The sequence below is a fragment of the Mesocricetus auratus genome, unplaced genomic scaffold, assembly GCF_017639785.1.
Source record: "Mesocricetus auratus isolate SY011 unplaced genomic scaffold, BCM_Maur_2.0 Super-Scaffold_4256, whole genome shotgun sequence".
Taxonomy (NCBI): Eukaryota; Metazoa; Chordata; class Mammalia; order Rodentia; family Cricetidae; genus Mesocricetus; species Mesocricetus auratus.
In genome coordinates, this window is record NW_024429182.1 from 13,648,215 (window position 1) to 13,675,801 (window position 27,587).

General features: G+C 43.6%; 1 protein-coding gene across 3 annotated transcripts in view; it reads left to right on the forward strand.

Moving 5' to 3' along the window:
* Cfap43 (cilia and flagella associated protein 43) overlaps positions 1–27,587 on the forward strand; it is a 105,343-nt gene that overhangs the window by 17,174 nt on the left and 60,582 nt on the right. For all 3 annotated transcript variants that reach the window (XM_013117431.3, XM_005063483.4, XM_021230659.2), the window contains exons 4-9: positions 1,208–1,375; positions 8,279–8,429; positions 15,887–16,046; positions 22,648–22,715; positions 24,215–24,346; positions 26,468–26,584. In XM_013117431.3, the coding sequence (XP_012972885.2) occupies positions 1,208–1,375; positions 8,279–8,429; positions 15,887–16,046; positions 22,648–22,715; positions 24,215–24,346; positions 26,468–26,584 (796 nt within the window). The remainder of the gene's footprint in view (positions 1–1,207; positions 1,376–8,278; positions 8,430–15,886; positions 16,047–22,647; positions 22,716–24,214; positions 24,347–26,467; positions 26,585–27,587) is intronic.

The following is a 27,587-nucleotide window of genomic DNA, read 5'->3' on the forward strand; positions in this document are numbered from 1 at the left end:
AAGCACCGGCAGGCATCCCTGAAATGGGCTCTGGTTTACCTGGTCCCGTGGGTGGGGCAGGAGACTATGGTGGGTTGATTCCCATTGCTGGGATGGAAGACACAGCGATAGACCCCAAGCACAGGCAGCCAGTCTAGTCCTAGTCCCTTGGGTGGAACAGGAAAACTCGCAAGTCTTATTTCTTAAAGCACAAAGTAGCACCACAGGAACCAACCAGAGAAACGGGTAGATCGATGTTGCATTAGTGTGAATTCACTGAGCAGTGACTAGCACTCTCTAGCATCACTGACTTATAGCCCTGTGACCTTGTTCCTGTGACCACAGAGACCCAGGCTTCCAGTTGTATCCATCCAGGATCGATAGGTTTACCAGATGCCTGATGAAAGAAGCCAAAGGATTGAGGGAGCCAGAGATTCCAGCAAGATTCTAGCTGTGATGGGCAATGGGCTGGGAAGGGATGGCAGTCTCTGAAGACAGGGAGAGCAGGGAGAAGGCAAGTTCAGAAAACACCAGGTCTGCTTTCTAATCATGACTCCTCTGGCCCCGAGAGTGAAGGAATCTCGTAGACTGTGTGTTTGTTTTCCATTCCTCTAGTAAAGGGCCTAGCTAGCAGAATTGGAGGCTATTTTCTCAAATGGGCAAATCAAGTGGTCAATTTTAAAATGATTTTTAAAAACTCCAGTAAATGATGTGCAGGACACCCGGATCCACATGCAGGACTTGCCACTTTTCAGCAAACGTGATGGTATTTCCAATTCCCAGGCTTGAGTGAGTTAAACTCAGGTCAAACAAGAACAAAACAGCCCTGGTACAACCGTGCAATATTAAACATATATAGCATTTCATTTCTTAGAGGATTCATTTAAATATAATCACTTAAGAATTTGGTGTTTATGTCATAGGTTATATAAATTACATCACAAAGTATGTCCCGGTTGACATAAATTGTCATAAAATAAGATACTTTTCACATATAAAATTAAAACAAGCTATCAGGACAGTGCTGGCACACGCCTGTAATCCCAGCACTCGGGAGGCAGAGACATGCGGATCTCTGTGAGTTTGAGGCCAGCCTGGTTCCAGGACTGCTAGGGTTGCTACACAGAAAAATCCAGTCTAGGAAAACAAAACAACAAAAAAAAAGTAAAAAAACGTGAAAAGAAATGAAAACAAACTAATTTTTCCTCAAATGCTGTTTCCCTTTAAGGAACTGGGAATCCAATGTCATCTTGTGCAAGAAATCACAACCTGGAATAGAAATGAGCCAGATGTCCTTCAACCCCATGAACTGGCACCAAATGTGTCTATCGAGCTCAAGTACAGTGAGCGTGTGGACCATTGAGAGGTGTAACCAGGACCATCATTTCAGGACCAGGTGGGCCCTTTGCTGTTCTACAGCCATGTGATGGTCTTCATTTGCCTTCACAACTGCCATTTGGCCTCTGTGATGAATTAAGTGGCTTCATACAATACCCAAAGCATGGCCACACACACACACACACACACACACACACACACACACACACACACACGCACGCACGCACACACACAGAGCTTACTATAAATTATACCAGTACTGTGCATCTGTAGTAAGTTTGGAGTGACGGCTTGCACATCAGATTCTCTTTGACATCCCAAGTCCTCTGAGAGCTTGTTCCAACACATTTAATTTTGCAAAATTTCATTTACCCAAATTCTTTTTAAAAATTCTTCTCTCATGTATTACATCCCCACCACAGTTTCCCCTCCCCCTCCTCCCTTCCCCAGTCTTATCTCCACCTCCCTTTCCCCCAGATCCAACCTCCCTCTGTCGTCTCCCCTCAGAAAAGAGCAGACTTCCTGCAAACACAGCATAACATGCTACTGTAATGCCAGGCACATACTATCAAATCAAGGCTGCATGAGACAACACAGTAGGAGGAAAAGGGTTCCATGAGTAGGTCACAGAGTCAGTGACTACCCCCCACTCTACCTGCTGGGAATCCCACAAGAACACCAAGCCACTCAGCCATAGCACATATGCAGGGGACCTATGCCAGACCCCTAAAGGTTCCCTGATCTCTGCGAGCCCCCATGAGTCCGGTCAGTTGATTCTGTGGGCCATGTTCTTGTGGTGTCCCTGACCTCTCTTGTTCCTCCCATCCTCCCTTCGCCCCCTCCCCATGACTCCCCGAACTCTGCCTAATGTTTTGCTGTGGGACACTCCATCTGCTCCCACTGGCTGCCAGAAGAAGCCACTCTGGTCTCTTTGATGAGGATTCCGCTGGGCTCAAGTCCCAGAACAGTCCCGCAGGCAGGACAAGCTGTAGGTGGAAGGCTCTGTGGCTGTGTTGGTGTCCCCTCCCTCCACTTGAGGCCTTGTCTTGTTACAGAAGATGGCTGGTTCAAGATTCGTGTCCACCCGTTACCAGGGGTTTCTGCTAGGGTGACCTTTACAGATTCCATGGAGTTTCCCTTCTGCTAGGTTTCCACATCACCCCCCCCCCAGTGGCCCGCAATTCCAGTTGTTTCTTTAGGGTTTACTTCTCCACCACTTGATCCCTCCCATTCCCAATCCCACCCACCCCCAACCCACTGATGAAGTCTGTTCTGTTTCCCCTTCCCAGGGCATCCTTGTGTCCTTCCTTAACCCATCCTTGTTATTTAGCCTCTCTGGGTCTGTGAGCCGTAGCATGATTGTCTTTTACTTTACAACTAATACCAACTTATACACTTTTGTCTTTCTGGATCTGGGTTACCTCACTTGGGATGGCTTTTTGCAAGTTCCATCCATTTGCCTGCAAATTTCATGGTGTCGTTATTTTTAACAGCTGAGTAATACTCCACTGTGTAAATAAATATACCACCTTTTCTTTATCCATTCTTCAGTTGAGGGATATCTAGGCTGTTTCCAGTTTCTAGCTATTACAAATAAAGCTGCTGTGAACACAGTTGAACAGATGTCCTTGTGATGGGATAGAGTGTCCTGTCGCTAGCACAAATAGTAAACACCCAGAGACAGACAGATATTGGGGTTCAAGTCGAAGATCAGAGAAGCAAAGCAACCAGTCAGTAGCTCTTAACCTCTCTACCAATGCTCAGACCGAAAGGACAGACTTCTCCCCAAATTTGATGTTGGCTATCAGCTTGCTGTAAATTGCATTTATTATGTTGAGGTATGTCGCTTGTATCCCTGATCTCTCCAAAACTTTTTGTAGATGGAGTTTCTGTTCTGCCTGGTCCCATAGCAGATTATCCCCAAATAAACACACAGAGACTTATATTAATCATAAACTGTTTGGCCAATGGCTCAAGATTCTTACTGGCTAGCTCTCTCTTAATTATTAACCCATAACTATTAATCTATGTGTTCCTACATGGCCTTATCTTACTTGAGAATTCCCAGAGCATCCTATCTTCCTGGTAGCTACATGGCATCTCCCCAGTGGATTTTTTCTCTGCCTTCCTCTCCCCAGAATTCTCCCTGTCTGATAGCCCTGCCTATACTTCCTGCCTGGCTACTGGCCAAACAGTGTTTTATTCATCAACCAATAAGAGAAGCATATATACAGAATGACATCCTCCATCAATTTTTATCATAAAGGACTGTTAGATTTTTGTCAAAGGCTTTTACAGCATCTAATGAGATAATCACATTTTTTTCTTCTAGTTTGTTTTTATGGTGGATTACATTCACAGATTTTCATATGTTGAACCATCCCTGAGTCTCTGAGATTAAGCCTACTTGTTTATGGTGAATGGTCTTTTTGATGTGTTCTTGAATTGGTTTGCAAGAATTTGGTTTGCAAGTATTTTATTGAGTATTTTTGAATCAATGCTCCTGAGGGAAATTGGTCTGTAATTCTTTCTTTCCTGAATTTTTGTGTGATTTGGGTATCAGAGTGACTGTGGCCTCGAATTTAGCAATGTTCCTTCTGTTTTGTATTTTTGTGGAATAATTTGAGGAGTATTGGTATTACATCTTCTTTGAAGTTCTGGTAAAATTCTGTGCTGAAACCATCTGGCCTGGGTTTTTTTTTTCTGAGAGATTTTTAATGACAGCTTCTATTTCCTTAGGGTTTATAGGTCTATTTAATTTGTTTATCTGATCTTGATTTAACTTTGGTAAGTGGTATCTACCAAGACAATTGTCCATTTCTTTTAGAATATCCAAATTTGTGGAGTGCAGGTTTTAGAAGTATGTCCTAATGATTCTCTGGATTTCCTTGGTGTCTGCTGTTATGTCCCCCTTTTTGTTTCTGATTTTGTTAATTTGGATATTCTTTCTCTGCCCTCTAGTTAGTTGATAAGGGTTTGTCATCGTTGTTGACTTTTTCAAAGAACCAACTCTTTGTTTCATTGATTCTTTGTATTGTTTCTTTGTTTCTATTTCATTGATTTCAGCCCTCAGTTTGATTATTTCCTGCTTTTTACTACTCTTGGGTGTGTTTGCTTTTTTCTGTTCTAGAGCTTTCAGGTATGCTGTTAAGTATGAGATCTCTGCAATTCATGAAGGCATTTAGTGGTACCAATTTGTTCTCAGTACTGCTTTCATTGTATCCCATAAGTTTGAGTGTTTTGTGCAGTCATTTTAATTGATTCTAGAAAGTCTTTAATTTTCTTTATTTCTGTCTTGACCTAGTAGTCATTCAGTAGGGAATTCTTCAGTTTCCATGAGTTTGTAGGCTTTCTGTTGTATCTGTTGTTGATATCCAGCTTTAATCCATGGTGGTCTGATAGGATATAGGGGGTTATTTCAATTTTTCTGTATCTCTTGAGACTTGCTTTGTGACCAAATATGTGTTCACTTTTGAAGAATGTTCCATGAAGTGTTGAGAAGATGGTATATTCTTTTGTGTCTCAATGAAATGTTCTGTAGATCGCTGTTAGGTCCATTGATTCATAATGTCTGTTAGTTCCAATTTCTGTTTAGTTTTTATCTGGATGATCTGTTCATTGGTGAGAGTGGGATATTAAAGGCTCCCACTATCACAGTGTGAGGTTCCATGTGTGACTTGAACTTTATTAATGTTTCTTTTAAAATGTGGGTGCCCTTGCACTTGGGGCATACATGCTGAAAATTGAAACATCGTCTTAGTGGGTTTTCCCTTTGATTAGTATGAAATATCATTCTCCATCTCTTTTTATTAATTGTGATTGGAAGTGTATTTTGTTAGATATTAAGATAGCTACACTGGCTTGCTTCTTAGGTTCATTTGCTTGGAAAATCTTCCAATCCTTTACTTTGAGGTAATATCTATCTTTGATGTTGAAGTGTGTTTCTTGCATGCAGCAGAAGGATGGATCCTGTTTTTATATCCATTCTGTTAGCCTGTGTGTGTGTGTTTTTTAATTGGGGGAATTAAGTCCATTGATATTGAGAGATATTAATGATCAATGATTGTTAATTCCTGTTATTTTGTTATTGATGGTGGTGGTGGTGGTGGTGGTGGTGGTGGTGTGTGTGTGTGTGTGTGTGTGTGTATTTCCCTCTTTTGGGTTTTGCTGATGTGAGGTTATCTACTGTCTATGTTTTCATGGGTGTGGTTAACTTCCTTGGGTTGGAGTTTTCCTTTTTGTACATTCTGTAGGGCTAGGTTTGTGGGTAGATGTCATTTAAACTTAACTGTGTCGTATAATATCTTGTTTTTTCTTCTTCTATGATGATTGAAAGTTTTGCTGGGCTGGCATCTGTGATTCTTTTAGAGTCTGCAAGACATCTGTCCAGGCCCTTCTAGCTTTTAGATTCTCTATTGAGAAGTTGAGTGTAATTCTACTAGGTCTGCCTTTATATGTTACTTTGCCTTTTCCCTTGCAACTTTTAATATTCTTCCTTTGTTCTGTATGTTTAGTGTTTTTATTAGTATGTGGCTTGGGGATGTTTTTTCCTGATCCAATCTATTCAGTGTTCTGTAAGATTCTTGTACCTCTATAGGCATGTCCTTCTTTAGATTAGGAAAATTTTCTTCTATGATTTTTGTTAAATATATTTTCTAGGTTTTTGAGCTGGAATTCTTCTATTCCTATTATTCTTATGTTTGGTCTTTTATTTTCTAGATATTTTGTGTTAGTATTTATTTTTAGATTTAGCATTTTCTTTGACTGGTGAACCTATTTCTTCTATCATATCTTCGACACCAAGCTTCTTTCCTCTGTCTTTTGTATTTGTTGGTGATGCTTGTGTCTGTAGTTTCTGCTCACTTACCCAGATAATCCATTTCCAGAATCCCTGTTTGTTTTTTCTTTATTGCTTCTATTTCAGTTCTCAGGTTTTGAATAGTTTCATAAAGTTGTTTTTAAGGTCTTTGACTTGTGCTTCAGCTGCATTGGGATATTTAGGCCTTGCTGTAGTAGGATAGCTGGGGTCTGTTGGTGTCATATTAGCCTGGCTACTGCTGATTGTATTCTTACACTGACATCTAGGTTTCTGTGTTTGGGATGATTATAGGTCTTGGTCCTGATCTCTGAGTTTTTCTTTGTTGGATATTAGTACTGTTCCTTGGTTTCTCTTTCCTCTTTGGTCTTCTTTGTGGCCTGAATTTCTGACAGCTGGCATGACCTCTGATCAAGTTTGGAACTAGCTTCTGTAGGTTAGCAGGAGTCTCTCTTCTTCTGACTGCCAAGAAGTCTGCTGGGGTTGGATGCAGGGCTTGGCCTTGGGGCTAGTGATGAGGTAGGAGGGGAGGTCTTTGGGAACAGAATCTAGGGAGTGGGGCAGTTCAGCTGGCAGAAGAGTCACTCACCTGTTCTAACAACTATGACCTTCAAATTAATGTTTCTAAATGTTACTATCATACAAAAATGATCCCAGGGACCTTTTGTTCCCATTTCTTTGATACTCTACTAAAAGTCTCTAAAACAAAGATCTGTTAGCTATAGGAAGCATGCAGAGTGCAGCCTACAGTCAGCATGTTATCTGAGTCAGTGTTCACACAGAATGGAATCACAGGAGTTACCCATTACAAAACAAATGTGTCATAGGGAAGTCCTAGAACAAATAGTGGTAGTTGACAGTGACTACTGCAGCGTTCAGAGCCCCACAGTGCCACCGGACTGACCGCTTTCAGTGAAGATCAGTGATGCTGGGAGGCATACTCTCAAAATGGCAATTTTTGAAAACCCACCTTAGATATCATGTAGAGCCAGAAAGAAACTGAAAAAGAAAAAAAAGCCAACTGTTCAAACTGGAGGCGCCTACGAGTTCTGATTAGCACATTTTCTCCCTCAACGTAGTTATCACAAGTGGCTGGTGAATAGATAGTCTGTCTCCAGTCATTGGTCACACACAGTCTCTCAACAGAGCAGGAGATGTCCACCAGAGCTAACAATCTGTCTCAGTCATTGACCACACACTGTCTCTCAACAGAGCAGGAGATGTCTACCAGAGCTAACAATCTGTCTCCAGTCATTGGTCACACACTGTCCCTCAACAGAGCAGGTGATGTCTACCAGAGCTACTTCAGAACAGGCTCCTGATTTATCACACCCACACTTTCTTCTAGTGAGTCCCTGGAATGTTCCACTGCATTTCTAAATGTTGACTGGTGTGACTTTTCCATAGACCAATGAAGTGAGGGACACCTAGGAGGACTGTCAAGACCCAGATGCCCTCAGCCACACATCCAAACACAATCAAGGAAGTCTCTTATCTAATGCCATAAATCTCCACATCCACTCTGGTAACCACAGCACAGGCTGAAAGTAGACGTATGACAAACTTCAAGTTGAACTTTTGTCACCAGACATCACAGAGGTAGCTGGATTCCGACTATTTGTGTGTTTATTTCAGCTCCTGGGTTTTTTCTTTATTTAGTTGCTGACATTCAAAATTTGAGATATTTCTTACAAATATCCAGATGATGGTATTTTAGAACCAAAATTCTTGCATGTCAGCAACTCTCTTAACTGGAACTGAGTGGAATCTGTAACCTTTACAAGAGATGGACACTCTGCATGCATGCACGCATGCACTCACGCATGTATGCACGCATGCGTGCGCACGCACACACACACACACACACACACACACACACACATTTGCTCAGCCCGCAAAGCATTCAGGTTTACAGCTTCTGCTCCACACTTTCACTTTGGGTCTTCTCAACAATCCCCGCGCTCTTCATTCTAGCTACACATAACTTGTCACTTTATGGCATGCGTGTTAAAGCCTGTTTCTTGGCCCCTTCCTTCCCGTGTGTTTTTGTGGCACAGCCCCTCCCCATCTCACACTGATTCACAGAACCTCCACCCATACCTGGCTCCATTACTCCGTTTGTTCTGCTGTCTCCCTGATCTCCAGGTCGGTCAAGCTTCCTCTAGAGGACGGGTCCTTTGTCAACGAGACAGATGTGCTTTTCCCCACCTCCCTGCAAAAGGACCTCATTTATGGCCCGGTGCTGCCGCTGTCCGCCATTGCGGGCCTGGTGGGCGAAGAGGCTGAGACGTTCAGGGTAATTGTCTTGCTTGCTCCAAGGTGGCAGTCTTGAAAGTGAGGTCTCATTTGATTATGAGACAGCTGGGGACAGAGGATCACCCAACTGTCACTGCCTTACCTAAGAAGCAATAAGTCTGGGAGGCCAGGAAGATGGTGGCACGCACCTGGCACCCAGATGTGATCCACAGTTTGGCAGAAGGACTGGAAATCGTCCACCTAGACATGCAGGGTGGGAGCTGGCGAGTGGACGCCCTGTCTGGCAGGGGTGGAGACGCAAATGGTAGTTTAGCTCACAATAGTAGCGCCTCGGAGCAAATGGGAGGGCTGGGGGCTAAGCTGAGAAAGTCTGGGGGACAAGAACAGGGATGGAAAAGAAACGCACTGCCAGCATCCAGAGGAGAGAGGGGAGTCTGCAAGAAGACGCAGCTCTGAGTACAAATGTGGGATGAGGAACACAGTGGGGATTTTAAAATGAGAAAATCTGTCACCAGCTTCGCACCCATCCCCTCGCCCTCCCTTGCTTTCCACACACCACGTTCCTTCCAGACAGTGGGGCCACCAGTGGGGAAAAGACTAGCAACAGAAGCAAAGAGAGATGTTAACACATTACACAGGGTGGCAATTGTGACAGCAGGGTGAGGTGGCAAGGAGCCTCTTCCTCAAGACCTGCAGCACAAGGAGCCGTCGTGTTACAAGTGGAAGAATGGCTGTTTCCAGTGCAACGGACAGCATGTGCAGAGGCCCCGGGGAGAGACAGCGGGGCGTGTTTGAGATCCACGTGGTTAGAGTGTCATCAACAAGGGCACAGTGCTAAACGCAGCACTGAATGATGGCGGGGTACAGCGAGAAAGTCATGGTGCGGGACATTTGGGATGAAGATGAGGAGCACCGGGCCCCTGGGCCTCAGGGACCTGTCCCCTGGTGTCCCGTGAAACTAAGAGAGGATGAAGACGTGGCTGTGTGCCCGAGTGAAACAGCACTGCCAAAAATGAAGCTGTGGGTGTTGGAAGTAACTCACTCACAGTGAAAGCCGAGATTTTCAGAAGGTGTCTGTGGCAGGCAGACAAGAGAAGAGATCCATGTTCATAGTATTTCCTCTAACCAATGGCAGTAATCCACTTTGAAAATAAGGAACCATGGCTAATTCTTGTCCAGTTCACGTTCTAGCCTTGGAAAATGCTCCACCCTCATCAGCCACACGGGAGCAGCAAACTAAAGAGCAGATATTTGGTGCCTGAATCAGTCCCTCCTCCCTCCCTCCTCCCTCCCTCCCTCCTCTCTCTCCCTCTTCCCTCCTTCTCTCTCTCCCTCTCTCCCCTTCTTCTGTCTCTCTCTCCCTCCCACCCTCCTTCTCTCTCTCCCTCCTTTTCTCTCCGTCCCTCCCCCTCTCTCTTCCCTCCCTCTCTTCTTCCTTCCTTCTCTCCCTCTCTCCCTCCTTCCCTCCTTCTCTCCTTCTCTCCCTCCCTCCCCCCTTCCCTCCTTCTCTCGCTCCCTCTCGACCCCTCTCTTCCTCTCCCTCTTCAGTAAATGTGTAGAGTCTTAATATCTCACACTTCACACTAAATAATGGGTCCAACATAAAACATTTAAAATCCAGGCAACTGTCCTTTGCCTTTGGAAGAAGCGATGAAACAGCTCATTTAAACGCCTCTGTGGAGTGGCTGTGGGCGTGGTACAGAGGTAAAGCTCAAGTTCCGGGGGCACCCCACGTACCTGTCAGCCCAGCGCAGGGGTGCACCCCACGTACCTGTCAGCCCAGCGCAGGGGTGCACTCCACGTACCTGTCAGCCCAGCGCAGGGGTGCAGCCGTGTACACCTGTCAGCCCAGCGCAGGGGTGCAGCCGTGTACACCTGTCAGCCCAGTGTAGAGGCCTAATCAGGAGCTCTAGCTACTAGTGTCAGTGAGTCCCGGAGAAGTAAGGTGAAGGGGATAAGACACCACTGCTGACCTCTAGTGTCCCGGAGAAGTAAGGTGAAGGGGATAAGACACCACTGCTGACCTCTAGTGTCCGGGAGAAGTAAGGTGAAGGGGATAAGACACCGCTGCTGACCTCTAGTGTCCCGGAGAAGTAAGGTGAAGGGGATAAGACACCACTGCTGACCTCTAGTGTCCGGGAGAAGTAAGGTGAAGGGGATAAGACACCGCTGCTGACCTCTAGTGTCCGGGAGAAGTAAGGTGAAGGGGATAAGACACCACTGCTGACCTCTAGTGTCCCGGAGAAGTAAGGTGAAGGGGATAAGACACCGCTGCTGACCTCTAGCCTCTGACAGTGCCCATCGGCACAGCCACATACATGCACACTGCACAGCACACATGGAACAAAAAAGTGAATGCCTAGACATGGAGCTGCTGTGTTAAACAAGGTTCATAAACAAACTCAATAGCTTCATTTCCTGGGGCCTTCCTCTCAGCGTGTTCTCACCATTTTCTGAAAGTAGAAGTTTGATGCTGTGCTGTTAAAACTTTATGTCATGCAGATGGCACATTACAGAGTTTAACTTAGAATCTAATTTCCCAGGAGTTTGCCCTTTCGTTTTACATACATACATACACACAGTGAGGAAAATAGACGAAGCGTTGATTAGTGATTGTCCAATACACACTACACACACACATACACACACACACACACACACACACATATACAGTGAGGAAAATAGACAGAGCGTTGATTAGTGATTGCCCAATGCACACTACACACACACACACACACGCACACACACACACACATACACACACACATACACACACATACACACACATACACACACATACACACACATACACACACACATACACACACATACACACACATACACACACACATACACACACATACACACATACACACACACATACACACACACATACACACACACATACACACACACATACACACACACACATACACACACACATACACACACATACACACACACATACACACACACATACACACACATACACACACACATACACACACACATACACACACACATACACACATACACACACACATACACATACATACACATACACACACATACACACACATACACACACACATACACACATACACACACACACACATACACACACACATACACACACACACACACATACACACACACACACACACACACACAGTGAGGAAAATAGACAAAGCATTGATTAGTGATTGGCCAGTGAGTGGAAATACAGGGAAAGATTCCGGTCTTGATTTCCTTCCTTCCTTTGAAGGTCATTTCTTTGTTTTCTTAAATATTTTGAATTTTATTCATTTTATGTCATGTGTGTGAGTGTTTTGTCTGCATGTACATCTGCTCCATGTGCATGCTTAGTGGCCAAAAGAGGGCCTGGAACTGACTTACAGACGATTGTGAGCCGCTGTGTGGGTGCTGGGAATTGAACCAGGTCCTCTGGAAGAGCAGCCAGTGCTTGTCACTGCAGAGCCTCTCTCCAGCCTGGAAAATGTCATTTCTTGGGGTACTAATGGCAAAGAAATCAATGTCAATGATGACCTGATCAATGCAAGAGTCTCAGATACTGGCAGGCTGGGAATTCTTACGAGATTACAGGCATTAAATAATCCCACTTTTTTGTTCGTTTGTTTGTTTTTGTTTTGTTTTTTTAGCTTCTGCTAGCATGGTGCATCATAGGCTTTTAAATAGGCCTGATACACATAATGCAAGTTGTTCCAGGCATCAGAAACTTAAACCAGTTGTGTGTGGGGAAAATCAAAAGCAGAAATTATCTGGGTAGAAACCTGATCCAACATAATGAATTTAAACTCAAGTCCAGTTTCCTTGTTCCGTCTAACCACCCCCTTTTTAACAGAATTCAGTAAATAACAATCTCTTTGATAAGCTCAAATATTCAACGTATTTGTGTTTTTCCAACTTTCAATGCAGTACAAGTTGGAGTCCAGTTTTCCATTTTGACCTTGAAGTGACCAGAATGTTGGAAGTGTGACCATGGAGGACTAGACAAGGAGGCTGAGTTGACCGAAGTTTCTAGACATAATTACAACACAGTCGCCTCTTCTATTTATTTTTATTTTTTTACAGCCACTTCTTTTAAAAGGCAGAACCAAAAATCATACAGTCAACATGCCCCTATTTATCCTTAAACAACCAGGTACATTATTTAAAAAAAATACAAAGTCAAACCTACAAAAAATGAAAAAGAAAAAGATTGCGCGTCTAATTGTAATCTAACCTTCTACAGCCTGAAAATTTCCACTTCTTAATCCTCACACCCGTCTCACACACAGATCCACTGGTATTGGGGGAGCTAAACTGCTGGTGCTTTTTTTGGAGACTTAGGAGAGAGCTGTCTTTTTCTTCTTAATTCTGCAAGCTGGCCATAGGAGCATCTTACCAGCACTGGGGAGACAGAAGTAGGTGGATCAAAAGTTCCAGGCTAGCCTGGGCTACACAGTGAGATCCCATCTCAAATTAATTAATTACTTAGTTAGTCATTTAATTAAAATGTTAAGTACACCTAGCTGTGCTTTAGACTGTCAGATGCCCTTAGAACCCCTCGAGGGTTTAAATATCATGCTTCAGTGAGTGTCTCTTAGTGAGGTCCCACAGAAATGCCATCAATTGGCAACAGTCTAACCCCATTGTTCGGCGAGTGGGTGGTGCCTTTTTGGTGAGTGGTGATTATTCAGGCTTTTGTTTCCTAACTCTCCAAGTCTATGAAGACACGAAATAGATCAGTCATACAGTTAAAGCCACCTCCCCCTTTAGAAATATCATCCGGATGTATCTTCTGTCTGACCACTGCCTTGGTCATAGTTCAAGGTCCACCTGAACAATGTCCTACTCTCCTCACTCTGCCGGGAGGAGCTTTATCGTCACTGCTCCTGTAACCCATACGCCTGTCTCAGCATCAACTGTCTGCTCTCTTGTAGTGTTCAGGGCATCTGTCTGGACCTGACAGCTAATCTGGGTTTGTGTCTGAGGGGGAAGGGGTGCGAATTGAGGAAGGAAGCAAACAGCAAGAGATGGAGTTGGGTGGGCACCTGGTGAACACTGGGACCAGCCCCGAGTTTATTACTCCAAGCTCTCATATACCTCAATCAAAAGGGGGGAAGGCAAAAGACTTCCTTACCAAGATACAAAGAACAAGCAAGCGTGATTACTTTCTCAATAGCCAAAACATCAAGCAACCGCATCCTAAACCAAATATCCTGTTGCCAAGGTAAGACATCCGTTAGCTACACTTTAGACCAGATAGCTTGTCATCAAGGCAAGACTCACACTAGCCACACCTTAGGCCAAACATTCTGTTGTTTGACCCTGAAAGAGCAATAACAGACTGGAACTCTCTGACCTCACGTCAAGATGCAACTGACCCACTTTTGTGGGCCCCGATGCCATTTCTTCTCTACATGGCTGTCCCATTGAGAAGAAACTAGACTGGACGCACTGGATACCACATAACCAACGGCCAGTGCACATATGTTGGAATATGTAACATTAGCAACCTATGTCAGTTGAGAATCTGGTAGGACTACTGCTGCCACTACCTTTAATCTACAAATATTTCATAAATTCAAAGAGCAACGTGTTATCTATTATCAGACAGTTGAGTATTTATCAGGAAGGTGGCTAGCCAGCAAGGCGTTCCCCACTGTAGCACCCGCCCTCATTTCCCTATCTTTATCAGGTTTCTCTACGCATCTCCATAGTCAACTTCGAAACTTCTCTTTCATTCTGTTTCCCCTAGTTGGTAGGTAAACTCCACTAAGGGAAGGGAATTTTCTCTGTCGTTCACTGCCCCATATGGATGCTGGGAGCAGTATCTAGAAAAGGCCAAATACTCAATGAAAGTTGGTTAGATGAATGGGCACCTGACTAAGTAGGGCATAAACACAGAGCTCCTTTTTGTTGGTTTGGTTTGGTTTGGTTTGGTTTGGTTTGGTTTGGTTTGGTTTTTTGAGACAGCCTTTCTCTGTGTAGCCCTGGCTTCCTGGAACTTACTCTGTAGATCAGGCTGGACTCACTCAAACTCAGTGATCCGCCTGCCTTTGCCTTTGCTGGAATTAGAGGTGTGCACTACCACTGTGTAAACGCAGGTACACATACATACATATGCACTCACACACTCATGCTTATGCGCGCGCGCGTGCACACACACACACACACGCACACAGCCACATGCTGTAATGCACATATTGGCACACACATGTACACAGTGCACTTGCAGATATGCACACAAGTGCACACTCACATGTATACACACACACACACTAGTACATTTTAATAGTTAAATAGAGAGGAGTAGGGTAGGACTATGGCTCAGGGGTAGAATGTTTATGTATCTCAGAAGAGTCTCCAGCACTGCAAAAAGAGGGAGGAAGGTTGGGAGGGAGGGAGGGAAACATGGGGGAAGGGGAGAGGAAGAGAGAGAAAGGAAGAAAGGGAGGGAGGGAAAGATGGAGAAAGGGGAAGTAAAGAAGGGGAGAGAGAGAAAGGGAGGGAGGGAAGGAAGGAGAGAAGGAGAAATGAAGGCCATATTCTAATATCTGAATTCAAAATCTGGTGCTGCAGGCAATATTTCTACATAGTTGTCAAAATTACCATGACCTTCAGGGAGTCTATTCAAGGCTTACTAAGAGGAGGCCTTGGAGTCTGGCCCTCCTGACAAGGAACAGCCTTTCCTTGCTGAGCTTAAGTGCTAAAGGCTGTGGAAGCACAGTTAACATCACCATCTAAGGCAAGCCTGAACCAATCATGACATATTTTTGTGACCCAAATCTAAGATTAGTGTTTACACCCTTAAGGGTTATGAAAAAGAAAGCAAGGACACATGACTCAATCTGTGTGGTCCACAAAACCTGAAATACCCATTACCTAGTCTTTTATAGAGAAAAAAAAAACCACTTACTTTAAACTTGGTCCAAGCTATTTTCAGTGCCCAAGTCAACATCTACTCCAGTTCTGCTGACTGTGCATTTCCTCCTCTATGCAATCAAAAAGAATATGGAATGATCTTGAACCATATTACAGGAGTCACGGAGTCAGGCCAAAGGTCATCTCTTTGCTGTTGAAGGTCAGCCAAGTGCAGGCCCCAAGCTGACCTCTGATGTTAGTGGCCTTTGAAGACCAGAAGACAGGGCACTCACTAATGACAGTCCTTCCTGAAAAGGGGGTGTTTGTAGCCAACCAAGGACTGGAGGTGTCAAAGAAGCCACCAGCAAACAGTCAGTGGGGTGCTAATCAAGATCTCCCCCCAAAGTCTATGGGAAGAGAACCCTGAATGCATTAGCAGGTGTTCATAGTGAAATCACACACACAGAGGAAACTGGAGAAAAGGCTGACTCTGATGTTGAAAATGAAAAGCCAACACGTTCACACCGGCCTTTCACTCTGCTTTCTGATGACAGCAGTGGTGGCGAGTATTTCTGTGGGCCTTGACCAGGATTGCCATCTTAACATGTAAATGCTATTCTCTTCCCAAAGCCGAAAGATGATATATATCCGTTGCTTCACCCAACTATGCATTGCTGGACCCCGTCAAGCGACCTGTACGTTGGGTGTGAAGAGGGCCATCTTCTGATGATCGACTCAGAGACCCTGAAGGTGACAGTGCTACAGAAGATGGAGGACATGACACGAATGGGTAAGAGACTGCCCTGCCCATAGTCAAGGACAGCCATGGGGTCAGCCTTGCATACCTTTCAAGATGGTGATTTGTGTAACAAGTATGTCTGTTCTGCCAGCCAGCTCCCAAATAATGACACAGAGACTTCTTTTTAATTATGGAAACTTGGCCTATAGCTTAGGCGTGTTCCTAACTACCTCTTATAACTTAACCCACTTATATTAATTTATGTTCTATCATGTTGGCATTATTGATTTTCCATCTTACACCTCCTGTTTCCTCCCCATGTCTCCAAGCTTCTCCTGTGTGCCTAGATTCCCCCTCCCACTTCCTCTCTTTTCCTGGAAGTCCTGCCTATACCTCCTGATGAGCTATTGGCCATTCATCTCTTTATTAAACCAATCACAACATTATATCATAGTGTGCAAATATCCCATGGCAGTTTGGGTCCCCGATTTTCCCTTCTTAGAGACGTCCTGAGGCCTCCTTGAGTTTGACCCTCTTTACCAAGTTCTGTGAATACAGCTTGTGCCTATCCCCTCTTTGCTGAGTGTTAATAGTGTCCCCGTGTCACTTCATATGCTCGGGCCATGAGATCTCAGCACGCTGTAAGAAGATATATCTATAGCTCCGCAACACTTGAGGTTTAAAGAGCTTCCTCGTCTTCACCGAGTTAAGGTGCTTGCCACCAAGCCTGCCAATCTGGGTCTGATCCCCAGAATTCCCATGGATGGACACAGCTGTCCTCCGAATTCCACATACAAACTGTGGCACATGTACCTTCCCCTCCCGCCACACATAAGCTCAAACTCAACCAACTCATGTGTACATAAGCTGTGGGTCTGACACCCAAATCCAGGGACTAACGCCTCAGATTCCCCAGTTCTGATCTCTGAACCAGTGACCTTTCCAATTCTGCTTAGTCAGCTAATTTCTGTCCTTTTTCTGTCTCCAGTCCCTTTCAAACCCCTTTTGCTGAGGCAGCTGTCCCTTAAAACCCCTTTCATGTGGTTCATGATTTCAAGGGCCACCTTATCAGCTCCCCCTTACATCCATTCTTGGTTCCATCAGCTATAGCCAGTGTAGGGCATGGACCATAAGAAGCCACCCCACCCAAGCTACTCACACCTGCTCCACACACTGCTTCATCCAGTTAACTCTATCATCCACCTGATTCTTGCAACAAATATAATTTTTCTGACATTAATCTATATCCAGCCCAAAGCAAACAGCTGGTCACCATCAAATCGCTCACGTTGAAGACGTACGTAACATCCGTCTTAGGGTCAGTGCTGCCCTGGTGTCCCGCCTCCTCCTCAGCTCCTAACTGCCACACTGATGTCACGTTCCTTTGGCCCTGGGATGAGTTTCGCTAGCCACTGCTTCTTCCTGGTACTTCACGGATCTGGCCCCTGGCTCTTTCTCTTGCCCCCTTTCCTCTCCATGTTACCTGATGTCTGGCTCAGGCATCATTCCCTCTTGCAAATTTTCTACAACTTCAGGAACTTCCATGGACTCCCTCTCCCAATCTCTGACTCACACTTCCTTGGCAAAGCTTTCTCACATATCCCTCCTCATTGTGACTGGCCCCCCAGTCCTGTTCCTCTCCATGGAGGATCTGCAGTGCTACCTGGACACTCTCTAAAGAGCAAGGGATGCCTCATCCTCTCTGAGGCGTGGATGGCGGTGGGATGGGGAGAGAGTGGGGGAAGGAGAGGGAACTGGGATTTGATGCGGGATGTCCTTGTGTATAGATGTTTCTCTTGTTGGTTGATGGACCAAACACCATTTGGCCAATAGAGACAGAAAGATAGGTGGGACTAGGAGACGAGGAGAATTCTGGGAAAGGTAGGCAGAGGGAGACCACCAGGGGACGCCAGGTAGAGACTGAGAGGATAGGACGCACCAGACATCCTCTGGTAAGATAAAGCCATGTAGAAATATATACATTAGCAGTTGTGGGTTAATAATTAAGACAGAGCTAGCCAATAAGAAGCCCTAGCCATCAGCCAACAGATTTATAATTAATATAGCATCTCTGTGTGTTCATTTGGGGCTGAAGTGGTGGGACCTGGAGGGACATGAACCTCCAGCAACAGGGATTGATGTGTAAAATAAGATTGTTCTTAATTTAAATTTAAAAATTAACTATAAAAAAGAACAAGCCTCTGCCTCCTGAGTTCTAGGATTAAAGACATGCACCTCTGTGAGTTCGAGAACACCATGGTCTACCGAATGAGTTCCAGGACAGGCTCCAAAAACAATACAGAGAAACCTTGTCTCGCAAAACCAAAAAAAAAAAAAAAAAAAAAAAGAGCAATCCTCTGTCAGCTCAGCTCTTCAGGTCCTTCCACTTAAACCTGTGCAAGCTTCTCATTCCTTGCTCTTTTTCACAGCTTTCATAGTGACCTTCGTCAGAGACGTCCTTTCCCTCTTGCCCACTCGGTTCTTGTGGTCCTTTCCCCAGCCCCACCCCAGCCTTCCAGTACACAGGAACACCAGGGGCTCTACAACTCTGTTGGAACCTCACCCTGTGCTATCACAGTGGCCCCAAGCCTCTCTCCCCTCTTGGTCATCAGCCCTGAGATCACTGAGAGGCCTGTGTCACTCTCCAATCCCACTACAGAATCAATTGCAGAAAGAACTGTAAAGCAATGCTTTTCCTTCTGGATACCCATCCCCCTTCTCCTGTACTTTACACATCAGGTTTAATCGCGTTGTCTTAGACATTGTACACATTTCCTTTCTTGTGTGCTCTTCTTTACTGTAAATCAAAAATGCGTTCAAATGTGTACTTATCACCTGGGTGTGATGGCACAAGAGACTGTAACCCCAGCACTCAGCAGGAGGCTGAGGCAGGTGGATTACCAGTTTGAAACCAGTCTGGACTACAAAAAGAAAAAAGAAAAAAAGCATACAAACAACCCTTTTTGAAAGCAAATATGTATTTTTCAAGTGCCATTATAATGTCAGTAGAAGTTACCTATGTTGCAAACACATTCCATCTTCTAGAGACATCAATATTATTAAAGACAGGTTGACAAGCCGGGTGGTGGTGGCGCATGCCTTTAATCCCAGCACTCGGGAGGCAGAGGTAGGTGGATCTCTGTGAGTTCGAGGCCGGGCTGGACCGATAGCCTCCGAAACAATACAGAGAAACCCTGTCTCGTAAAAACCAAAAAAAAAAAAAAAAAAAAAAAAAGACAGGTTGACAAATAACCGTAGCCAGGGGACTAAGAGTGTAAATACATTCCCCCAAGTGGGGTGAAGGTCAATCACAACTGTGCATTCACAGATTTAACTTAGCCATAGTTCAGGCAGGAAGGGGGTCCTCAAAGCAGGTGGCTGTAAGCAGCAGGCCGCTAGGACAGACCTTAAGACTCCAGTGACAACCGGGATACAGGGGGGACTGCTGGGAGGTGGGCGGTAACTGGAGGAAAGGACATATTTCCCAGCAGCCAACAGCATCAGACATGTTCTATGCAAATGAACATTTGACAGATGCCATCTGAGCCCTTGTAATTACCATATTCTCCTATATAAACTGGCAACTTGGTTTTGTTATTTCCAACCCAAAGACAATATTTTATTCTATAATAAATTTCTTGTAGAACTTTTTTCCTAATGTGCTTTATTTATTGATATAAATGTACATGCCGTAAAACACACAAATCTTTTTTAAATTAATTTATTTAATTTCATTTTGCATTCCAACCACGGTTCTCCCTCCCACCACAACCCAACCCCAATCCATCCTCCCAGTGGGTAAGGGCTCCCACGAGGAGTCAACAAAGTCTGACACATTAAGTTGGGACAGGACCATGCCCCTTCTCCCTGCATTAAGGCTGAGCATGGCATCCCACCATAGGGAATGGGCTCCAACAAGCTAGCTCATGCACCAGGAATAGATCCTGCTCCTACTGCCAGGGGTCCCTCAGATAGACCAAGCTTTACATCTGTCTCCCACATACAGAGGGCCTACTTCAGTCCCATGGAGGCTCCACAGTTGTAGGTCTAGAGTTCATGAGTTTCTACAAGCTTGGTTCAGCTGTCTCTGTAGATTTCTCCATCATGATCTTGACCTCCCTTACTCATAAATTCCCTCCTCCCCTCTTCCACTGGATTCCGGGAGGTTGGCCTAGTGCTTGGCTGTAGATCTTTGCATCTGGTTTCATCAGTTACTGGATGAGGGCTCTATGATGACAGCTGGGGTATCATCAATCTAGGCCAGTTTATACCATCTCTCCACCATTGCTAGGAGTCTTAGCTGGGGTCCTCCTTGTGGATTCTTGGGAATTTCCCTAGCACCAGGTTTCTCCCTAACCCCATAGTGGCTCTCTCTTATTAAGATATTTCTTTCATTGCTCTCCCACCTCATCCCTCCCCTCCCCTTTACCACCCCCTCATGACCCCAGTTTACCCAGGAGATCTCATATAATTTCCCTTCCCAGGGGAAATCCATGTGTCCCTCTTGGAGTCCTCCTTGTTACCTAGCTGTGGATTGTAGTCTGGTTATTCTCTGCTTTACATCTAATATCCACTTATGAGTGAGTACATACCATGTTTGTCTTTCTGAGTCTGTGTTACTTCATTCAGGAAGCTTTTTTCTAGTTCCATCCATTTGCAGTCATGATGTCATTGTTTCTTACAACTAAGACTCCATTATGTAAAAATACCATATTTTCTTTATCCATTCTTCAGTTGAGGGGTATCTAGGCTGTTTCAAGGTACTGGTTTTTATGAATAATACTGCTATGAACATTTTTGATCAAGTGTCCTTGTGCTATGATTGAGCATCCTTTGGGTATATGTCCGAGAGTGGTATAGCTGGGTCTTGAGGTAGATTGATTCTCAATTTTCTTAGAAACTGATTTCTAAAATGGTTGTACAAGTTTGCACTCCCACTAGCAGTGGAGAAGTGTTCCCCTGACTCCACATCCTCTCCAACATAACCTGTCCTCAGTATTTTTTATCTTAGCCATTCTGGCAGGTGTAAGATGGAATCTCAGAATCGCTTTGATTTGCATTTCCCTGATGATTATGGGTGTTGAGCAATTCCTTAAATGTCTTTCAGCCATTTGAGATTCTTCTGGTGAGAATTCTCTGTTTAGCTTTGTAACCCGTTTTTTAATTGGATTATTTTGTATTTTGATGTCTGGATGTGGGGTTAGTGAAGATCTATTTCCATTCTGTAGGCTGTCGTTTTGTGTTATTGACTGTGTCCTTTGTCTTACAGAAGCTTTTCAGTTTCAGGAGGTCCCATTTATTGATTATTTCTCTCGGTGTCTGTGTTACTGGTGTTATATTTAGGAAGTGGTCTCATGTGCCAATGTGTTCAAGGTTTCTTCCCACTTTCTCTTCTCAGGTCCCATGTATCTGGATTTGTGTTGAGGTCTTTGATCCACTTGGATTTTAGTTTTGTGCAGGATGATAGATATGCGTCTATTTGCAATGTTCTACATGCTGACATCCAGTTATGCAAGTACCAATCCATTTTCCATTGTATCATTTTGGCTTCTTTGTCAAAAATCAGGTGTTCATAGGTGTGTGGATTAATGTCAAGGTCTTCAGTTCAATTCCATTAATCCATCTGTCTGTTTTTATGCCAATACCAAGCTGTTTTCATTACTGTAGCTCTATAGTAGAGTTTGAAGTCAGAGATGGTGATGCCTGTGGAAGTTCTTTTATTTTACAAGATTGTTTTTAGCTATCCTGGGTTTTTTCCATGTGAAGCTGAGTATTGTTCTTTTAAGGTCTGTGAAGAATTATGTTGGGATTTTTTTAATGGAGATTGCACTGAAGCTGTAGATTGCTTTTGGTAAGATTGCCATTTTCAAGGCTATTGTAAAGGGTGATGTTTCTCTGATTTCATTCTCAACCCATTTATCATTTGTTTATAGAAGAGTTGCTGATTTTTTTTAGTTAATCTTGTACCTTGACACATTATTGAAGGTGTTTATCAGCTGTAGGAATTCCCTGGTAGAGTTTTTTTGGGGGGGGGGAAATCACTTATGTATACTGCCATATCATCTGTAAATAGCAATAGTTTGACTTCTTCCTTTCCAATTTGTATCTCCTTGATCTCCTTTTGTTTTCTTATTGCTCTCGTTAGAACTTCGAGTAGTATATTGAATAGATATGGACAGAGTAAACAGCCTTGTCTTTTTCCTAATTTTAGTGGAACTTCTTTGAATTTCTCTCAATTTAGTTTGATGTTGGCTGTTGGTTTGCTGTAAATTGCTTTTATTGTGTTTAGTTATGTTCCTTGTATCCCTGATCTCTCCAAGACCTTTATCATAAAGGTGTGTTGCATTTTGTCAATGGCTTTTTCAGAAATCTATTAAGATGATCATGTTTCAGTTAGTTTATATGGAAAACACACAAATCTTAAGTATATAGCCGAATAATGGTTTTGATTCCATGGGTCTTTGCCACCAGCCTTTCCCAGCCTCTCGTTTACTACAGAGTTCTGTAATGTGAGTCCACAGGTCAGTACTCTAGACCCCAACACAACTTGTTTGGCTTCTACAGTTAGTCATCCCACACAGTCCTCACTGCTCATTATGTTACTCTCCTCTTAATTATGTCATCTAATTTCTCATTTCTTCTTTTCCCCAAGACAGAGGCCAGCTTATCAATCCGCTCACACTGGTGTATCAGAAGGACGGCGTGCTCATTTCTGGAATTGTAATGTATACTATTCCTCAGAACCCCTCCATTTCATGAAAAAGCAGGCATATCCCCTTTGCTGCCGCATTTTGGCATGCTGGGTTCTTTCAGATTAGCAATTACCGCCGTTTCTTTGTTGAATTTTATGATGAAAATTTTACTAGGAAATCTTTCCATTTTGTGAAAACAGAGAAGACAAGTAACAATGATCATGTCTATGTTGTTGCAAATAAACAAAGGTGGGCTTTAAAATTTTTCACCCAGCATGGGAAAAACACCCAATTCTCTTCATTTCTACAGTAATGAAGTGGGTTATCAGATACCAGCTTATGTCTTCTGTCTGTTAGAGCTGATAATGAGACTCGGTATTACTACTCTCTGTTTGCTTGAACAGATAGAGTTAGCCGCAGTTCGTACCTGGCACCACGCAAGTGTATTATTAGTCCTCACGACTTAGCCAGCTAGAAATTTGGCATACAGGTGAAAGTACCACGTATCATAGCAGTAACCAGAAAGTGAACCTGGGACATGAACCGAGAACTCACAGTCCCGGGAAGTTTTAAATGGGGGAAGATCGCATGTTTCCGTGTAGTTGTAATCAGTGTAGTCAATGTCAAGACTGGTGACAGCTTTGCATTGAAATCTCAGGTCCCGTTGAAGCTGCCCCCAGTCCATTGCTAGCTTTGTTTCACTGCCACGGGTCACCTTGAGGCCAATGAGGCAGTGACATTCAGATGAAAGATTTGGTTCCGCCAAGCACAAGCCACCTTGAGCCTCTATGCTTGTACTCCACTTACATTTCCCTTCCTGGAGTTTTCAATAGAAAACTGCCTCCATGCCCTGCATTTAGCCTGCATGTGTGACTCTGAAGGTTCTTGTCTTCTTCAAGGCCACTCACTGCTTTTGTTCTGGCGAGGGATGGGGAATCATAATGAGCTTGAGGAGAGCAGCTTGCATCTCTCCCACACCCACCTAAGTTGCAGCCATATGAAGTCGCAGCTCTTAAATGCCTGTGTTAGTTACAGTGAGGTTTAGTCTAGAAAACAAAGGCTACCTTTCCCCCAAGCCTCTTTACTGTTGTAGAAATAACTCACATTCCTCTTTTGAAATCATTGGCTTAAGTCTATTTATCAGCAACCAGTTGACCAGACATATTTATTGAACACCTGCCATGTTCAAGCACTGTGTCGGGGACTGGAGAAGAGGATCTAAGGCAAATACAAAGCACTTTGTGTCCCAGAGGTGCTTTTAAAAACTGTACATAGTAATGAGGAGGAGAATTAACACACAAGCCATACAAGCTGACTCATTTGTCCTGCCTTCTGCACAGTGACAAATGTGGTTAAGAAGTAATCCGAATTAAAGGTGACAAGGCATTCTAGATGTAAACCCAAATGGTGTTCTTAAACAGGGGAGGGCAGTGGCCCCCCCAGAACCTTGACTTGTCTGATGACAAAATTGGACTGTGCCTTGGCAAAGACTGACTTTGTGTCTGTCTCATTGTGTTTGGTCTGTAGGATGGTGTGATATACTCATTCATCGTCAAAGATTCAAAATACCATATGAAGAATTTTCTTGAGGTTGATGGTCCTGTGGCACATTTGGTGTTTTCCCCTAGTTACAAAACGTTGCTGATTCAAACAGACAAGGTACAATAGACAGTGATTCTTGATGCGGTCTTCAGACACTGTCAATGTACGGTGGAATGTGTCATGTGATGATTCTCTTCTCATCAAACGCTGCTGCAAATGGAACAAAGACTCCAATAAAAAAATAGATGTTAGTCAGGCAGTGGTGACACACGCCTTTAATCCCAGCACTTAGGAGGCAGAGGCCGCTGACTCTCTGAGTTCAAGAACAGCCTGGTCTACAGAGAGAGCTCCAGGACAGCCAGGACTACACAGAGAAACCCTGTGTTGTATCCCCCCAAAAATATTTGATTATGTATACATACAAATAGAGGAAAAACCAAATTTGAATCTAGGGTCCCACATGCTCTCCCTTGTCCCCAGCCCTCCAGTCTCCCAGGCCCCTGGTTCCCTAGCTCCTCAAGGGAGAGCCTCGAGCTCAGTTGAGGCAGTGTTTTTAAGGAGGAAAGGATGGGGGCATAGAGGAATTCTGGATTCAGAGAGGGGTCAAACTCCTGATTGGGTAAGACTGAGGTAACAGAAATCTTGTCAAACAGAGATTGGTACTGGCATTGCTGCAAGGAAATTGGCAACCTCTATACAAGTTAAGTAAGCTATCCTTAATGTTCTGGAGCATCTATTACTTGTTTTTCTCAATTCTGATTGGTCCCCCACAGAGTAGAGTCTGTGGCTTTTCCTGGTTATTTTAAGGGTGAGGCCTAGTCCCAGTATTGTTAGCCTGCAGCCGGTCATGGCTGCACTCAAGTTAAGTTAGGTCTCTTCAAAAGCAGCTCACAAACATTATGTAACTTAAGTCCCGGGGCGTTAGATCTCTCTTTTGACCCCCATGAGTACTAGGCACCCATGTGGCACATAGACAGATACACAGACAAAACACCCATGCACATAAATAAAAAATAAAGGTTAAAAAGTTAAACAAACGAGCATAGCTGACAAAAGACTGCGCACAGAAGGTGGATGCAGAGATGCTTGAGAATGTTGCCCAGACAAGCGGAATGGAAGAAAGTCCAGAAGAGAGAAGAAGAGATGCGAGTTAAACAGTGAAAAGATAACGTGTGACTGAAGGGATGCAGGCAGAGGTGATGCTTCAGGAGATGCTAAGCATGGCTTTCCAGAGCTCATGAGAGAGAGGAGATCACCGATGTAAGAGACACAGTGAACCCCAAGGGGAACAAAATGACATCCACACTTAAAATTCCCAAGACAAACCATTAGATAGAAAGACAAAACATTTTTAAAAATTAAATGAGTTAAGGAGGAAAATTCAAATACATTTTCAGACACTTTAAAACCAAGAGTACACCAGCAGCAGGTCGTTACTAGAGAAAACTCTTAAAATGTACATCATGAGAACAAAGGGAAAAATATTCCAAGTAAAAGGTAAAAAAAAAACATTAAAGAAGCAAAACTCAGGTACTCACTGTAACAGCACATCTAAAATATCAAGGTTCGGTAAGATGACAGCAAAAGGATGAATATGCATCATCAAACACCAACTAGAAGAGGTCTAGTGATGCTCTGTTGGCATTAAATGAATAATTCCTTAGGGTGAAAATCAAACAGAAGGTAAAATCCCTTACTTTCAAATGATAGGATATGAAATGGATCAGAATGTATGAACATGTAAAACACATAGGTGCCTAACAATATAGCCACAAACATACACAAGACTTGATGGGATGGCTAGGGAAAGCCACGCAGGAGATTTTAAAGAGGCTTCTCTACATGTGTGTGGAATGAACAACATATTTTTAGTGTAGCAGCAGATACAGACAGCATTTCTCTCAGCCACTTACAGCCCGTGGTGGTTTCTCATTCTGAGTAAATGCCCCAAACACCAAGCTTTAAATGACCCTTCACAACACTGATTCCATATTCCATCCCTGACCTCATCTCCCATGTTTGTCTCTCGCTGTATTTACTGATTATTGAGTCATTCACTCATCTAAATTAATAAGTAAGATTTTCATATTTTAAGTTCCTCAAGGACCTTGTTTAAGTCCGTGATTTCCCATCACCTACTCCCAAATAGCGTGTCGCACACAGTGGCTATTAAACAAGTACTTCTTGAATTAGTGCCATGCAGTAATTGCGTGTTTTCTTCTCTTGTGACTTTTCCAGGGGACGGTTTACATGCACACTGATGGCGCAGAGCCAGCGCTAGATAAAGTCCTAGAAGCCTCTGATGGGAAAGTTCAGGCAATGGACTTCATCACACCTGGAACCAAGCATTTCCTGGTAAGAAACGGTCTACTGGAACACTGTAGGATACAAATTGTTGTATCTCAAGGTTCAAACTCCTATCCACATGTAACTGAGTATCTTTAGACCAACTCTTTGGTAGGCAAAGATAGTCGAAACCCACATTCAAAGAAAGAGATATTCTGAAAGGCGTATCTCAAAGATATTGGATTGATAATAACGTTCCAAAAGTGGGAGCTCCGGGACCAGCTGGTTATCTGCTAAACATTTAAGGGAAACAATACCAACTCTCCGCAATGCCATTTAAAAGTTACAAGCAGAAGGAATTCTTCCCAACTCTTTCTCCAAAGATTTCCTTTGACACCTAAGCCAGAGAAAACACAAGAGGAGTAAACCATGGGTGACTGTCTATCCTGAGTACAGAGACAAACATCCTCCGTTAAATACTGCAATGCATGAGAACAACTGCATACCTCAGGGTGATTTATTGCAAGCATGCAACACCGAAACACTGATCCTCATCAAATAATCAATTAATGTAATCCATCACATCACAGCTAATCATCATAGGCTAAAGAAGAAAATATCATATCAGTCAGTGAAGCAGTCAACAACATCTATCACCCACTTACAATAACAATATTTCAAAGATAAATAGACTAGAGCTGCTCCCTGTGGTAAGAAGATCTACAAAATGCCTAATTCCTAATCAATACCACACTGAAAGTCTGAGCTTATACAGCAAGATCTTTTAAAAGAGTAAAAGGTACCCAGACTGGAAAGAAATAAAACCACCTCTGTTCTCAGGTGACAGGTGACATGATTTCCACTATAGAAAATCACAAACAATTGGCACTGAGTAATCATAGCAAGACTGCAGAAGAAACAGTTAACACAAAAAGAGATCAACTGTTTTCATACATACCAAAAAAAACGAGCAATTAAAATTTGAAATTAAAAACACAATACTGTTTGTGTTAGTACCAATAAAATGAACTAGGTGTACTAACAAAACATGGGTACGATGTATATGAGAAAA